General features: G+C 46.9%; 1 protein-coding gene across 2 annotated transcripts; it reads left to right on the top strand.

Moving 5' to 3' along the window:
- Positions 1–4,781: 4,781 nt before the first annotated feature.
- TIRAP (TIR domain containing adaptor protein) lies at positions 4,782–16,086 on the top strand. Of its 2 annotated transcripts, XM_010597134.3 has the most exons (7): positions 4,782–4,871; positions 5,458–5,624; positions 9,748–9,807; positions 10,021–10,144; positions 10,355–10,509; positions 11,721–12,299; positions 13,108–16,086. In XM_010597134.3, the coding sequence occupies exons 5-7, from the start codon at positions 10,443–10,445 to the stop codon at positions 13,125–13,127; spliced, it is 666 nt and encodes a 221-aa protein (XP_010595436.1). In that variant the 5' UTR covers positions 4,782–4,871; positions 5,458–5,624; positions 9,748–9,807; positions 10,021–10,144; positions 10,355–10,442; the 3' UTR covers positions 13,128–16,086. The 2 variants fall into 2 exon arrangements, with proteins under 2 accessions (XP_010595436.1, XP_023412833.1); XM_023557065.2 differs by lacking the exon at positions 4,782–4,871 and having other exon boundaries at positions 4,921–5,624.
- Positions 16,087–16,769: the final 683 nt, after the last annotated feature.

Raw genomic sequence — 16,769 nt, 5'->3', positions numbered from 1 at the left:
TACAGTTGGTGAGCTCTGTGAGCCCTGGCAGGACATTACTGAACCCAAAGCCAGGAGGGAAAGTGCTGAGGGGAGAAGGAGGGGATGCTGGAGATGATGGAGTGGGACAGCAGTTTGGAGAAGTTGGACATTTGGGACACCTTTAACCTCTGCCTCATAGGAACCAGCTTTGTGCTGATCCTTATGAAAGAAACGACTCATTTTACCCCCCTGCGGAAGGGGCCTGTGGTAGGAAGAATGAAGTGGAAGTGAGAGTCGCTGACTGTCAGTTGGGTGAGGGAGCGGGGCGAAGGCATGTGCTGCTGTGAGGTAGCAGATGCCTGTGTGTGTAGGGGTGAGGCTGGGGTGAGGGAAGAGCCAGGACTAATCAGGTGAGCAGAAAAGGAAGGGCCACTGGAACGCAGGGCTGTACGACCGGAAGGAACTTGCCAGGGGCAGGGGGAGAGGGGTGAGTCAGGCCACCCCAGCACCACTGTTAACCGTGCAAGGTGGCCTCCTAAGCTGGCCAGTATTCACTCCCCCTCTTTCAGTGCAGACATCCATATTGGTGGGTCAGAAGGAACAGGGCCTTCACCTGGCCCCTCACCCAGAACCTACGCCTTTCACGACAACAAACGCTGTTTATGAAGTGCGTATTAACGAGTCCTCTGTACCCCACAAACATGCAGAGCGCATATCATTGCATCTATGGATCTGTCTATCCTCTTAAGCTGAGTGATAGGACCATGCCTTCATCTCGTCCTCACACCAAGCTATCACAGGACTTGTACTGTCCTGGGCTTTCAGTAAATGGTTACCTGGGTGCCGCTTGCTCACCACTGGAGCCTGAAGATCAGGTCCCAACCTCAGGGAATTTTCAGTCTAATCAGAGCGCTAAGCATAGGAGCACAAGCTCCAGTTAACACAAGGTGGTATTGGGATTTGGAGTCCCTAAGTGGCGCAAATAATTAACGAGTTTGGCTGCTAACCAAAAGGCTGGCAGTTCAAGTTTCCCCAGAGGCACCTCGGAAGAAAGGCCTGGCGGTCTACCTCTGACAAATCAGCCATTGAAAACCCTATGGAACTAACCGAACACTTTTAATGATTGGTTTTCTACGTTTGAAAGCTTAGCACCCTAGTCTCATGGAACAACTCAGTTGGCACAATATAGTTCACAAGCTCATGTTCTGCATCCTAGTGAAGGGAGTAGCATCTCAGGTCTTAAAAGCTTGTGAGCACCACCTAAGATACAGCTATTAGCCATGACTTGTCAGGACCGTGGGGAGGCAACCAAAATCTCAGAGAAGAAACAAGTCTACAATGCCAATAGCCTACATGAGCCATGACCTCAACTACACTGAGACCAGAAGAACTAGATAGTGCCTGGCTACCACCACTGACAAATCTGACTGGGGCCACAATAGATGATACCAGTTAGAACAGGAGAAAAATGCAGAACAAAGAAATTCTCAAAAAAGGCCAGACTAACTGGACCACCTGAGACCAGAAGACTCCCTGAGACTATCGTCCTGAGACGCTCATTAAACCTTGAACCAAAACCATCCCGAGATCACCTTTTAGCAGAAAGCAGTGACACACAATATAAAGGATATTACCTGCTAGAGAGCAGTACTCTACTAAAAAACCATCTCTTTAGTCTAAAAGGTCAACGTTCAATCCAAAGCAAAGATGAGAAGACAAGGGGGCAGGGAAACCAGGGCACTGGAAACAGAACAGCCAGAACACAATTAAAGAGAATGTTGACACAATGTGAAAAACCTAACAGATGTAATCGATCGATTTGTGTGGAAATGTCAAACAGGAACCTAAGCTGCTGTGTAAGCTTTCACCAAAAACACAATATTATTTTAATAATAATAAGAATCCTATGGAGCGAAGTTCTACGCTGACACACGTGGGGTCTCCTGAGCTGAAGTCGACTCGAGGGCAGCTAGTTTATGTTTAGGCAGCCGTTCTTTACCACCACCCTGTAATATGCTCCGTCAGGGCCGGAACACTTCTCAGGGCCGCCCCCGCGCCTCCGCAGCCCTTCAGAGCCCTTTCCCTGCTGTCTCAACCCCATCACACAGTCCTCACACCAGGCCAGGGCACTCGGCCCCACACTCCACTCCTGGCTTTCAGAGGGCTCCCGGAAGCACGGCCTGGCTCACAGCCGGTGCTTGAGAGATGTCTGCTAAGGGAGTTTGCCATGACTTTGCGGTCCAGACCCACTCGCTGCTCAGTTTGTTTCACAGGTTACTGCTGCCCTGTTCTCGGTTTCTGAGCCACTGTCATCTCAGCCACCAGTTTCCTCACATACATCCAAGCACCACCTAATGGCCAGCGTGACCCCGTTTTTAAGGATCAGCTTCCCAGCGCTGGAGTCTCTGGTGATACAAACGGTTAATGCGCTCGGCTGCTATACGAAAGGTTGGAGGTTGAGTCCACCCAAAGGCACCTTGGAAGAAAGGCCTGGCAAACTACTTCCCAAAAATCGGCTATTGAAAATCTTACAGAGCACAGTTCTACTTACTCTGACCCACATGGGTTCCCCGTGACTCAGAATCAACTTGACCGCAAATGCTTTTTTTTTTTTTTTTCTCACCATGGGGATTTGACGGAAAGAGGAAGGAAGGACAATGTTAAGAAAGATTTTCCTGAAAAAGCTGCAAAAATGAGCCTTGCAGAAGAGTGCTGTTTTGATGAGCAGAGTTGAGAAGAGGGAGGGTCCTCTGGGTGGACAGAACAGCAAGTGCCTAAGCACAGAGGATGGAAAGCAGAAGTGTAGTTGATAAAAAGTGAAAGCAAACTTCTTCTGCACACTGGAGCACTGGGCAGGTGTCTCATCTAATCCTTACAACACCACCGGGGACCAGATATTTTGATCAGGAACGTGACCCTAGAAAGGTTATGAGACTTCCCCAAGGTCACACAGCGAGTAGGTGATGAATCCTGTTTGCCAACGCAGGCCACCTGCCTCCAGAGCCCCCGTGTACAAACCTCACACCCACAGCACTGCCTCAGGTTAGACTAGTTTGTTTTGGCTGGCTGGTGAGAAAAGTAGGAAATCGAGTTGGAAAGGGAGATCGTGAATCTTAGATTAGCCCAATTAAACTACCTCCACTCCCCAGCAATGGATGTGCACGTCTCTAGGATGGGGTTCCCCGAGCTGACGTGCCATGGAACCCTGTTCAGGGAGATACTGATGATCCTTGTATGGTGAAGTCAGTTTGGGGACTGCCGCATGTTCTGTGCTCCCCTTGGTGCTTTGTGTTGTTCATTGTTGGGTAACAGCCCAGCGGCACCTGAACCCAAGGTCCGCCGCATCTCCAAGAGACCGAAGTCAGGCTCTGCAACCAGTGATCGTGACATATGGTTTACTGGGAAGCTTACTGATGGGCCCATGGCCTAGGGTGGCGGCTGGACCAGTTTAGTGCTCTGAAACTGCCTAGCAAGGGACACACACTCACATACCATTTCAGCTGGGACCAAGGCTCATTGTTTTTCTCCCAAGTCCTTGGGCAGCCAGTGTTCCCAGGGACGTCAGGTACAGGCCCAGATGTTTTTCTTCTTGTTGCTAAGCCGTTCCTCGGCCTCGGCCACCAACACAGTATCATGCCACTCCCGGCCTGGTACCTTAGCCTGAGTCCATCCCGAGTTCATCCCCTGAATGCTTCAGGGAAGTGAAAAGCTCACTGCACTAGGGGGGGATGCACTATAGCTGAATAGCATTACCCTACACTCATCAACATCTCAAGGACCCTAAGAAGTCCAGAAGTCAGTGCATCTCTTAGCTTGGCTTAGCATAGGATTTCCCATATCTTGCCCACACTGCTCTTTTTTATTGTTGTAAAAATATGGGAAACACAACATTTGCCAATTCAATACTTTTCACTTGTACAATTCAATGGAACCACTTCCATCATTCAGCTGTGCGACCATCACCAATACCCACTGTCGTATTTTGCATCCATCTCACTCTGCAGCATCTCTGTTAGCAGCCTGCAGAACAGCGCTGCGCTAAAGCCAGTCACTGCCGGAGGAGCAGAGCACAGCGTGGCCGTCACAGTTTGCAGCTTGGACACTTGCAGGGTGTAGGGCGCGCCCCAGGCGCTTCTGCCCGGCTGGTCTGACTTCACCGCCGCCACACTAGGAGGCCTCTTCCACACGCAAGCCCCATTTTACCACTTATGCCTTGTGACCTTTCTTAGAGTCGATTAATTTCCAAGCCTCTTTTTTCTCAATTGTACGTATAGGTATATATAATAATCCGTTGCCGTCGAGTCAATTCCGACTCACAGCGACCCTCCAGGACAGAGTAGAACTGCCTGTCGGGTTTCCAAGGAGCGCCTGGTGGATTCGAACTGGCGACCCTTTGGTTAGCAGCCGAGCTCCTAACCGTTGCGCCACCAGGGCTCCCTTAAGAGGACTAAATGAGTGAAATATGGATTTCTTTCCTTCTCCCCACGTAGAACAAAACCAGGGCTGCAGGTTTTCCGGGCGGGTGTCCGGGAACTCGGGAGCCAGGCTCGGGTCTGTCCGTTAGTGGCGCGGGGGACGCACGCCTACGACCGAGCCGGCCGTCGTCCACCCTCCGCGCCTTCGGAAGGCCAGGGCCCGGCTCCGGGCGGCCGAGTGGGCGCGGACGGAAAGAGGCAGCCCTGGCCGGGAGGACGGAAGGGCGGCCGACGCACGCTCTCCGGGCGGCCGGCCAGGGTCCTCACCGCGCCGGGCGAGCCCGAGCGCAGCCAGCGTCCGGAGGAGGGGCCGCCAGCCGCGCGCAGGCGCCGTTTCCGGGGAAGCCGCGGGCCGCCGTGCCTGAGCGCTGCACTTCCCCTCGGCCAGGGCCGGGTCGCAGGCAGCCCGGACGCGCTGCACAGCCCCGCGCCCAGGTGAGGCCTGGGCTTAGGCGCGGGCGGGAGGCGGGTCTCCGCGCCGGGGCCGGGGTCGGGGTGGCGGCCGGTGGTCGGGGAGGTCCGGCCTGACTTCGATCTAGAGGCACCCCCCCGCCTTCAGTCCCGGGCTTGTTTCTCCTTCCTGGTCCGTCTCCGGGCACATCTTCCCCTGACTCAGCACCTTTCTCATGCCTTTCTTTTCACCTGCTTCCTCTTCACCGCGAACATGTAAACAGAGGTGAAGAGGCCCTCAGAGAGAGCTGTCACCTTTTCTGTGCAGAGAAGTTCATGCAGAGAACCTCTCCTGAAGACCTTGGCTCTGTTGCTATGCTTCTTTAACTTTAGATACTGTTTCTATCACCAAACCAAAAACCCACTGTCCTTGAGTTGATTCCGACTCACAGCGACCCTATGGGACAGGATAGAACTGCCCTATAGGGCTTCCAAGGCTGTAAAACTTTAGGGAAGCAGACTGCCACATCTTTCTCCCCTAGAGCGGCTGGTGGGAGAGCTTAACCCCTGGGCCATCGGGTGCCTTGTTTATCTCACTGTCTCCTTATATCCTTGTCTGTTCTGGCCACAGCCACTCCCTCTGCTTTTGTGATTGCCTTTGTGACAGTGAAGATGCATCGCTGTGTTGAGGGTTAAGGACCTGTGGAGGCATCGTGCTACTACTGCAAGAGTGGAACACTGCGCACCGCAGGCTCAATGCCGTCCTCATGAAGACACGTTAGACATCAGAATACACGGGTAAGTGGAGCTAGGAGGAACATACAGACTCCTGGAGAGGCTGAGGCACCTAACCCAGGGGCCACTGAGGATCAGGAATGACTGTCAACGGAAGTCACATTTAGGGTTTTTTTTTTTTTTTTAATTGTGCTAGTCACAGGTTTTGAGGATTAGGTCGTAGACATCTTTGGGGACCATTATTCTGTCTAGCACAGATAGTGATTCCAGCTTAATAGAAATGTAATATGAATTATAGAAGGTAAGTGTTCTAATGATAAGTGTCAGGACATTCCCTGTATGATAGACATTGGAGACCAGTTCGATATTGGTAATGGTAAAATGGTAGTTAATACACTTTGGATTTTATATAGTGAAACTTGACTACATTTCCCACCCGTAATAAGTTCCTACGTAGAATATTGGGAAAGCATTCCAAGAAACACGATAAGTTTCATACCAATGCTGTTTTGAGGAAGCTCTTTACAAATTTTCTATCAAACCTTTGCGATTATCTAACAAGTGAGTACTTTAAATCGAAAAACCCATTGCCCTTGAATCGATTCTGACTCAGAGTGACCTTATAGGACAGTGTAGAACTGCCCCGTAGGGTTTCCAAGGCTTTAATCTTTATGGAAGCACATTGCCACATCTTTCTACCATGGAGCTGCTGGTGGATTCGAACCACCAACCTTTCAGTTAGAAGCTGAGTGCTTAACTGCTGCACCCCCAGAGCCCCTTACCAAGTGGCTATTTAGGTATAAATTATTCTACTTTATGAATTTTTTGGAAGCACAGGAAAAAGTGACCGCACAGGGCCACACAGCGAATCAGAGGATAGAGCTATTGGAGATTTGGGTTCATTATCTCCTGACCTGCCTGACAACTGGATCTCAATATATAACTAAGTCTGAGGAGCCCTGGTTTCACAGTGGATAAGTACTTGGCTGCTAACCCAAAAGCCTGTAGTAGTTTGAACTCACCAGCCGTGCTGCGGGAGAAAGGTGTGGCAGGCTGCTTCTATAGACTTACAGCTTTGGAAACCCTATGGGGCAGTTCTACTCTGTCCTATAGGGTGGCTATTAGTCAGAATCCAGTTGACGGCAAGGGGGATTACTAAATCTCGTAAATATTAAAGCATATTTGTATATGTGAAAGCTCCCCAACCCTAGCTACACAAGAACTGCAAAGGAACAAGGAGGGGACAGCAGGGCTTTAGACTCCAGAAAGCAGATAGCATATATGGTTAATGGAATTTATCTGCCATCTTGCTGTGTTATCCAGTGTCAAAGATGTGGTTATGTCCTGTGTTTGAACTTTTCTATTACGCTCTTCACAAGGGCTTATCTCACCCACTTCTGGTGACATTGGATTTCTTCTTAACCAAGCAACGAAAAGGACAGTTACCAAAAATCAGCATTGTATCACCAGAAAAGCAAGTCATTTCATGAAATGAGAAATGGAAACTTGTAAATCTACATCTGTTAAGTAGATAAAAATGTTATACTAATTTTTAACCTTGAGACAATCATAAAAAATCAAATGATTTTCGAGGCTGTTAAGTGTTTCAAGGCCGAAATAATGAATTTTAAAATTACATTTGAAAAAGTATTTAAGTAATAAAAAAAACAAATGGCATTATGTCTACTACTGGAAGAAAAGCACCTTGAGCGGTTGAAATGAAGATGTGGAGAGACAGCCATCCCTGAGCAGGAAAAGGATTTCAAAATGTAACACAGTGGTAGAAGGTATTGCCTTGACTTCTGTCTACCACTTAGGTTTGCTTAAATGCAAAGAATATTAGGTATGAAGAGAAACACATATGCACAGGAATGTTCAACTTTTCACATCCTTTGGGCTGGCTGTACCCATCCCAACTCTTCTTTCTACCACTTTGCTACAGTGTAAGTGCACCTTTCTCTCTCTGTCTCTAACTTGGGTGTATTTTTATGACTCATCAGCATCCCTTATGCTCGTCAACATGGTATAATAGTGTTTAGCTTCAGCGAACAGAGCAGTAATATCTCTATAATTGCCGGTGATTTATTTCACTTCTCTGACACTAACTAAATGGGAGGAATTCAATTCCAATTCAGCTACCCATGCAGCACTTCTTCCTCTGACCTGACCCACCAGAGAGAGCTAGGTCAGAGCTCACAAGTTAAAGGGCACAGTCCTCAGACTGCTGAGTTGGCCCAAGACTTCAGATGTCAGCCTCAAGCTTGGGGTTCCTCACTACACCCTAACTTCTGACCTGCTGGTTACAAATCTGGGGTTTTCTCACAGCCCCTCCAGGATGTCAGCCATAAGCTTGGGGTCCCCAGGGTCCCCTTGTTTCTGACCTGGTGGCTCCTACTTACTCCCTCGGGTTTGATGATTCAGTGAACAACTCAAAAAACTCAGGAAAGTGCTATACTTAGGATTACAGTTTTATTATAGCAAAAGGGATACAAATGAAGAAATGCATAAGGTGAGGTTTAAGATTCCCAACTTGAAACTTCCAGGCCCCAAAAGGGACACACTACCTCCTATGTGCATCAATGTCTATCACCAACCAGGAAGCCCATACAGCTTCTGTGTCCACAGCCCTGATTGGGTCCTCAATACATCCGCATGACTGACCAAATCAGCCACCTTCCCCTGAAATTGGCTAATGTCATGTGGTAGGTCTTTCTGACCTGGCCAGCCCCCACCCAAGAGGCACCTCATAGCAACAATCGTGAGGTGTCGTCTGGAGGCCTCATCAAAGACACGTTAGCCACTGAGGAAATTCCAGAGTTTTAGAGGTTATCTTTCAGTCTCTCAGGAACAAAGGACAAAACCGAATTCTTTGTGTAGAGTTTATTGTAAACCCCACAATGTCCAACATAGAGTGGCATTCTGTAAAATTTGAAACCTCTTATTTTAGTGTGTCTACTAATATCACTCTGTGTAAGTTCCCAGAGGGTTTATTTTGTTCCCTGCAGATCTGGCAAATAGAGAGAAAGCAGCCCTTCTGCCAGCTGCTCCATAGCTTTGTCCTCTATAGCCAGGTTCCCTCCCAGACCTTCACCTGGAGAAGTGTCACTTGAACACCACAGCCTCGTCTTGAATCAGGGGCAGGTTCGGCTCCACACAGTCTTCTCCCAAGGACCTAGGCTGAAAGCTGCCACCATCAGGGACATCCCCTGTCATTGTGTTGGGAAGACAGCATGCCAAGTTGTACACTAACTCTTAAAGACTTTTGACCAGAAGTTAATTTAAGATATCCTTGGTCTTTTTCATTTCCATATAAATTTAGAAGTAGTTTGACAACCCGGCCACCACAGCTAAGACTAAACACACACTTTTGGAATTTGGCATAGCGATGATCTACAGATCAATTTGGAGAAAACTGACTTTACAATATTGAGTCTTCTAATCCTTGAATATAATACATCTCTGCAATGCCAAGATTTTTTTAAATACAAACTAACCTGCAACATTTTCTGGCATTTATTATTTGCCAGGTCCCATTAACACTTTACCTACATTATTTCATGTAATCTTTTTTTAAAAAAAGTAATTTATTTTTTGTTGTTGTTGAGAATATACATAGCAAAAACATAACACCAATTCAAGTGTCTACATGTACAATTCAGTGACATTGATTATGTTCTTTGAATTGTGCAACTATTCTCATCCTCCTTTTCTGATTTTTTCCTCCCCCATTGATATAAATTCCCTGCCTCCTAAGGTTCCCATCTAATCTTTCCAGTGGCTGTTGTCAATTTAATCCCATATAGATAGATTTTAAAAGAGCATAATGCTTGAGGCAGAGATTCTTTAGTAGTTAAGCTAAACTATTGTTTGGTTTTAAGAAGACTTTAAGGGACACTTTTGGTTTAAGGTTTAAAGATTATTCTCAGGGCAATAGTGTTGGGGGTTCATCCAGCCTCCGTGGATCCAAAAACTCTGGAATCCATGAAAATTTGAAATTCAGTTCTGCATTTTCCCCTTTTTGATCAGGATTCTTCTACAGAATCTTTGATCAAAACGTTCAGTAATGATAGCTGGGCACCATCCAGTTCTTCTGGTCTCATGGCAAAGGGAGTCTTTCATGGAGTATTTCATGTAATCTTCGCAACAATGCTGAAAAGCAGGTTCTAGTATTATCTCTGTTTTACAGATGGAGCAGCTGAAGCTTAACAAGATTAAGTAGCTTGCCAAGGGCTGTGGTGAGTGGGAGGTAAGTCTAAGAATTCTGACTACAGAGTGTACAGGCTTCCCTACTCTGTAATACTACCTCCCTGAGCTGACAGCTGAGGGAGGAAGGGATGAATGGGTTTTCAGGGGAAGGCAGACTTGGAGGAGAAGTCTTTCCAGGGTCTACTGCTCAGCATCCATCTGCCTGGATACATTATTATTTGACCAAATAGCAACTGTCTTTCTCCCATTTCAGCATTTACACAGGACGTGCTTATAAGGACCTGCCTACCAGCTGCCCTTCCCCAGCCCCAGAATGTACCCCCGGCCAGGTGAACAGAAAACAGTCATTCTGCTGGGTCATGCTGAGCTCATACCCTGTAAGTCTGACCACACTCCACAGATCTGGGTTTGTCTAGAAACCAGCTGCAATCAGAGTAGTGTCTGTTCCTAATCCCACCAGGGGCCTATTTAGAGGTGGAGCCCCCATCAGGCTATAGGACAGAAATTGAACGTCCAGGAGCCCACCCCCTGGGACTAAGAGTAGAGTGGGTAAAGCTCTTGTGATTCCCTCTCTCTGTCCCTTGTAGGATGGCTGCTCCATGAGGTCAAGACTGGGTCTGCTCCCTTCTGCTTTACCAATGCCTGGCCTCAGGGGTTACTTTTGGGTCCAACACTATGACATCACCAACCTCCCTGCCAACTCCTCGCTCCCAGTCCAAGAAGCCCATGGGCAGGATGGCTGGTGAGTAGAACCAGATTCCTACTTCTGTGCCTGTTCCTATGAGTGTAGTCCTCAGTGTCCATATTGATGAGGCAGGAGACCTGCCTGGTCCAAACATGGGGGAGATGCAGGGAGGCTGAGGATGGGGGTGATGCTCCTGGCCTGATTTCAGGGTCCAGGTGCTCTGGGGAGGGTGAGGAGGGGAGACGTGCATCAGCGGACTCGCCAATCCTCTTGGCTCATCGGTTTTCCAGGCCTGTCCCGCTGATCCTCCTAGCCTGGAGACCATGGTTCTGAGTGCTCAACGTTGTGTCTCTTCTCTTGTCATGTAAATCTTTTTTCCAGAACCATTCAGAGGAAGGAGCCAAGCAGAGAGAGAGAAAACTACTCAGCCTCCAGGATATCAAACTATCTGTCCCTATCAAAAGCTAGGGAAGCTGAGTTAATATCATTATGGGGTACTTACACTGTAGCAGACGCTGCATTATCTCAGCTCATCGTCAACGACAGCTAAAGGGAATCCATTTTATAGATGGAGAAATGGAGACAGGGACTAACTTGCTTCAGGTCATACAGAAAGCAAGCAGCGATCCACAGTCCCATCTGTGTGTCTGACTCAAAGTGTGGCTTCCGAATGACTAAGCCCTGTGCTCCTCTGGAGCTCTGAGCAGTAGCCCTCTTCTGTGCTTTTGTTTTACCCATTTAGCAACAATCTGGGATTTCTCTGTACCAGTTAGATGCCAGTGCCCCCTCCTGCCTTTCCATAATGGATAGTTCATCTTAACATAGATTCACCTCCCTCCAGGGCTGGAAGTGGGCTTTGGGGACTGACTGATCCTTATTAGCATAACATAGCTCTACTCACAGCGCTCACCAGCTCACCATCACCGCTCACCGAGGGCTGAATAGTCGGGTCTAGTAGGAAGCTGTGGTTAAGGAGGGCTGGGGGCTCCAGAAATTAGATGGCCTAGGGCAGGGCAAGGCCATCTTTCTCAGTCAGGCTGGTAAGACACTCCCATGTAAGGATTCTAAAGTTGTCATGTATTCCTGGGGCCTTTAAAGATAGAGGGAACTTTTAGGCGAGTCCTGAAGAACATACAAAAGTAGAGCAGCAATGGGTCTCTGAGAATGAGGTGTTTTTTCCGATGGGGTGCAGGAACCCAGACCCCGCTGGGACTCCGCTGTGCCGGGTGAGTGAACATGCATGCCTGAGCTGTGTGTTTCTCCCACAGGCTGGTTCAGGCAGGCCCTGTTGAAGAAGCCCAAGAAGCTGCCCTTCTCTTCAGAAAGCACGCCTGGTGATGTTTCCCGGCCGACCTCACAGGACAGCTCCCCACCCCTGAGCCTCAGCTCAGTCAAGTCTCCCACCCCGCCACCAGCACCCATGGGCGCCAGCAGCAGTGGCCGCTGGACCAAAGACTATGATGTCTGTGTGTGCCACAGTGAGGAGGACCTGGCAGCTGCTCAGAAACTGGTCTCCTACCTGGAGGGCAGTGCTGCCAGCTTGCGCTGCTACCTGCAGCTTCGCGACGCAACCCCAGGTGGCGCCATTGTGTCGGAGCTGTGCCAGGCACTAAGCAATAGTCACTGCCGTGTGCTGCTCATCACCCCAGGCTTCCTCCAGGACCCGTGGTGCAGGTACCAGATGCTGCAGGCCCTGACGGAGGCCCCCACAGCGGAGGGCTGCACCATCCCGCTGCTCTCGGGCTTGACCCGAGCCTCGTACCCTGCTGAGCTCCGCTTCATGTACTACGTGGATGGCAGGGGCCCTGACGGCGGCTTTCACCAAGTCAAGGAAGCTGTCATGCGTTGTAAGCTATGAGAGGAAGGGAAAAACGGAAGGGGACAGGCAGAGTGTGCGATGTACTTTAGCTTTCAGGAGACAGCTTCTATACGCTAGTATAGGTGCAGGCTCAGGAGAGGACTATCTGGGTTTGCGTCTCGGCTCCTTCACTTATTAGCTTGTGCGAAGTTACTTGGGTTAGTTACTTAAACTGTGCCTCAGTTTCCTCATTTGTAAAATGAGAATAATAGTATATACCCTAAATAAGTATATATACTAAATCAGTGTTCAGGACCTGGCCTGGCATGTCAAGTCCTTAATTAAAAATAGATGTTAGCTATTATCATATATTGGAGACCATGAACAGTGCAAATGGTTAAGTGCTTGACTACTAACCAAAAGGTTGGCGGTTAGAACCCACCCAGACATGCCTCAGAAGAAAGGCCTGGCAATTTGCTTCCAAAAGGTCACCGCCATTGAAAACCCTATGGAGCACAGTTCTACTCTGACACACATGGACTTGACAGCAACTGGCATATATTATGTTAGTATTGAGAGCATTAGGTTTCTCTCCCTGAGATCAAGGTGGGGATATCAACCAGGATCTGGGAAGATGCTAGGAGGGACATTGGTTTAGGAAGGCCAAAAGATACAAAAGAATTAGAAAGAATTGCATATGATAAGTATATGCAGGGGTAGGGCATTATGTTACAGTGGGTTGGGAAGTAACAGAAGAGATAAAAAGATAGAAGGAAGAGGCAGGGACCTGAAGGGAAACAGAGATGCTGTGGTCTGGGGCGCGTGATAAGTCCGTGATTCTGTTTGGTCTCTTTCAGATCTGCGGACACTTGGTTGACGTCTTGTGTTACTGTGAGACCCAGAGGTGGAACAAAGCTGGAAAAAAGAGTTGGAGAGCCCATCCAGGGCCTTAAGTTCCAGCAGAAGGTGTGACAAGAGTGGAAGGAGCCAGAATCTGCAGCAGTTTGCATGTGGCCCTGGGACCAGATTGCCCATCAGGCAATCATTGATCATTAATCGTTGCAGGCTCCCAGGAAGGCTTTGTGGAAATTGGGGACTCCCCCAGGAAGGCCATGAGGAAATCAGGGACTCCCCCAGGAAGGCCATGAAGAAGGCAGGGACTCCCCAGGAAGGCCATGAGGAAATCAGGGACTCCCCCAGGAAGGCCACAGGGAAGCCACAGAGTGGAGGCGGTAGGAGATGGTGCTGATGATACCAGGATGACCACCAGGTGCTTTGCCTCCTGCCTAACTGACACAAAGCCTGGCACATACCTTTGTTTTCTTCTCCTGGAGCCAGGCACCAGGGCAGATACGTGTCCCTCCTAAAGAGGTGACTCAATGATTAATGAGCCAGAAGCCTAGGCAGCTGTGCCTTAGCACGGATGGTTTTCCCTGCCACCTGGAGTTAGTTTTACGTGTCAGGAGAGAGCAACAGGCATCAAGTCCTTCACACTCAGCACTGCCATTCTCTCTCCCAAGTGAATCCCACTAATTCACTTCCAGAAGCTACATGAAAGATGCACTCGGCATTGTAATACATTCTACTTTTATTGCATGAGTGTCATTACAGACTCAAACCTAGAAGCCATTCTGAAGGTACAGGAGACGGGAGGGAGCAGATGGGATGAAGAACAAGGAAAAGCAGGGCTGAGCCTTCACCTGGGATCAAAAGGCCACTGGTGACAACAACAAAAAAAGGCAAAATATAAATTAGGATGAAAGAATATTACAACTTCGCACCAAAAAAAAAAAAAAAAAAATAGCCACTGGTGCTTTGTCATAGGGGGATCTCATCAGGGGTTTGGCCAGAAGTGATGCTTTCGCGGTAGCTGTCTTCACCTTTGGAATGAAAACACTCAGCGTTTTTCCTTCTGGCAGATGACCATGTACCTTGTAGGACAGGGAAGGTTTCATTCATCTGTTCTCGATAAAAGCTTGTTGAACTGAGACGAATTTCATTACTCCCTCTTCTCTCACTTCCCCCTGCCACATCCCCTCCTCTTACCTGAAAAAAAAATTATTTTTTAAACGTAGATTCCTTTATTCCATACAAAGGAACGAAGCAATACAATGCACACTCAGGTACCTACCACCCAGCTTAAGAAAACCTTGCAGTCCCTGCAGCGTCGTCTTTGTGCCCTTCCCCTTCATGAGTCACCACTATTCTGAATTTTGAACTTAACATGCTTAGTTTTTCTCTTTCATCTTACTACATGTGTGTGCATCCCTAAAACATATTGCTCAGTTTTACATGGTTTGTATTACACTTCCTATAAGTGGTTATTACGTCTGTATTTTGCATGTTCCTGTTTCTCCCACCAAGTGGCTGACAGTTACCAATGTTAGTGCAGCTCCAATTAGTTCACTTTCATTTCATTATGTAAATAGACCACCATTTAGTCACACATTGTTCTACGAACAGACATTTCAGCCGTTTCCAGTTTTTTTGCCATTAAAACAATGGGCCTAGGAACATTTTTGTACATGCTTCCCTGAGCAAGAGGGTCCCTGGGAGTTAGCCTAGACAGGGAGCAGCTGGGTAGTGAACAAGCACCTGGGTAGTAAAAAACAAGCTTCAGTTTTACTAGATACCAACTTTGCTTCCAAACTGGTTGTGCCAATTTATGTTCGTATTACCCAGTGCCGTCGAGTTGATTCCGACTCATAGTGACCCTATAGGACAGAGTAGAACTGCCCCGTGGGGTTTCCAAGGAGCGCCTGCAGATTCGAACTGCTGACCGTATGGTTAGCAGCCATAGCACTTAACCACTACGCCACCAGGGTTTCCACGTTCATATTATTTGTGTATAAAATTTCTCACTTTTTCATGTCCTTGGCCAAACCAAAAACCAAACCTGTTGCCGTCAAGTCGATTCTGACTCATAGCGACCCTATAGGACAGAGGAGAACTGCCTCACAGGGTTTCCAAGGAGCGGCTGGTGGATCCAAACTGCAGACCTTTTGGTGAGCAGCTGAGCTCTTAACCACTGTGCCACCAGGGCTCCCAAGTCCTTGTCAACATTTAGAATTTTCAGATTTTAAATTTTTTGCTAATCTGGTAAGTGCAAACTAGAATCTTTTACATCTTTTTATCTTTTGCATGAAAAATTATATATCATATACTAAAACGAAAGTTTGGTGAGTTTCCATATACCCAATCACTCGGCTTCAACAATTCCCAACTCACAGCCATGATCTATCAATAGTAACCCTACCCATTCCTTCACCCCGGGTTATTTTGAAGCAAATCCCAGGTATAATTTTATTCCTAAATATTTAGGTATGTATCTCTAAATGATTAGATTTTTTAAAAATATGACCACAGTATAATGGTACCTTTTGAAGAATACCAATTTCATTTTTTAATTTGAATATAAAATTTTTTACCTATTATTTTGTAATCTGTGCTCTTTTTTTTTTTTTTGTCTTATTTAGGAACTCCTTTTTTACTCCTGCATTTTCTTCTAGAAGTAATGCTTTTTACATCTAGGTCTTTAATCCACTTCAATCCTTTTTTTTGTCATTTGGATAACTATCATTTACTAACTAGTCTATCGTGTCCCCCACTGGCTGTGGTGTCACCTCCGTCAGATATTGTCACATAGGCGCGGGCTTATTACTGGTTCTCCGTTCTCCACTGTTTGTGTATCCCTGTCCAGTGCCATCCCAGCTTACCCACTATGGCTTTTAATAGGGTTCAATAACTTGGAGGTCAATTCTTCCTACTCCTCCTATTCGTCAAAATCACTGTGACTTTTTTTGCTCTTTACTCTTCCATATACATTTTTTATTCACCTCGTCAAGTTCCATGAAAAAGCCTGTTTGTAATTTGATTGGACTTACATTTAATTTATAGGCTAATTTTGGGAGAATAGATGTTTTTCTAATAATTGTCTTCCTATAAACGGTATATCTCTATTTAGGTCTTTAAATGTATTTCAATAAAGCTTTATAATTTTTTCCATATCAGTCATTTATGAATTACTTAGCACTTCATATTTTCTGTTGCTACTGTAAAAGGTATTTTAAAATATTTTTTATCTGTTACTGGTATAACAGATTACAATTTATTTTGCATATTGATTTCATATTAAAAAACCTGCTAAATTATTTATTCTTTAAGACTGTAGATTTTATGGGGTTTTCTACAAATAAACCCACTGCCATCGAGTCGATTCCAACTCATAGAGACCCTATAGGACAGAGTAGAACTGCCCCATAGAGTTTCCAAATAGAACACATAATTTGCAAAACGTAACAAAAACTTTTAGTTCCTTTCTTTTTTCATCTCTCTGTGCTATTGAAAACCTTCAGTAAAATGTTGTAAGAAGTGATGATAGCAGCCATCCTTATCTCATTCCTGATTTTAAAGGGACTGCTTCAAACATCTGACCATTAAATGCAGTGTTTGTTGTAGGTTTTTGGTACATATCTTTAATAGAAGTTTCCTGCTATTTCTAGTGGGCTGAGTTTTACTT

This window comes from Loxodonta africana, chromosome 15, assembly GCF_030014295.1.
Source record: "Loxodonta africana isolate mLoxAfr1 chromosome 15, mLoxAfr1.hap2, whole genome shotgun sequence".
Lineage (NCBI taxonomy): Eukaryota > Metazoa > Chordata > Mammalia > Proboscidea > Elephantidae > Loxodonta > Loxodonta africana.
This window is presented reverse-complemented; position numbering and strand designations above follow the sequence as displayed.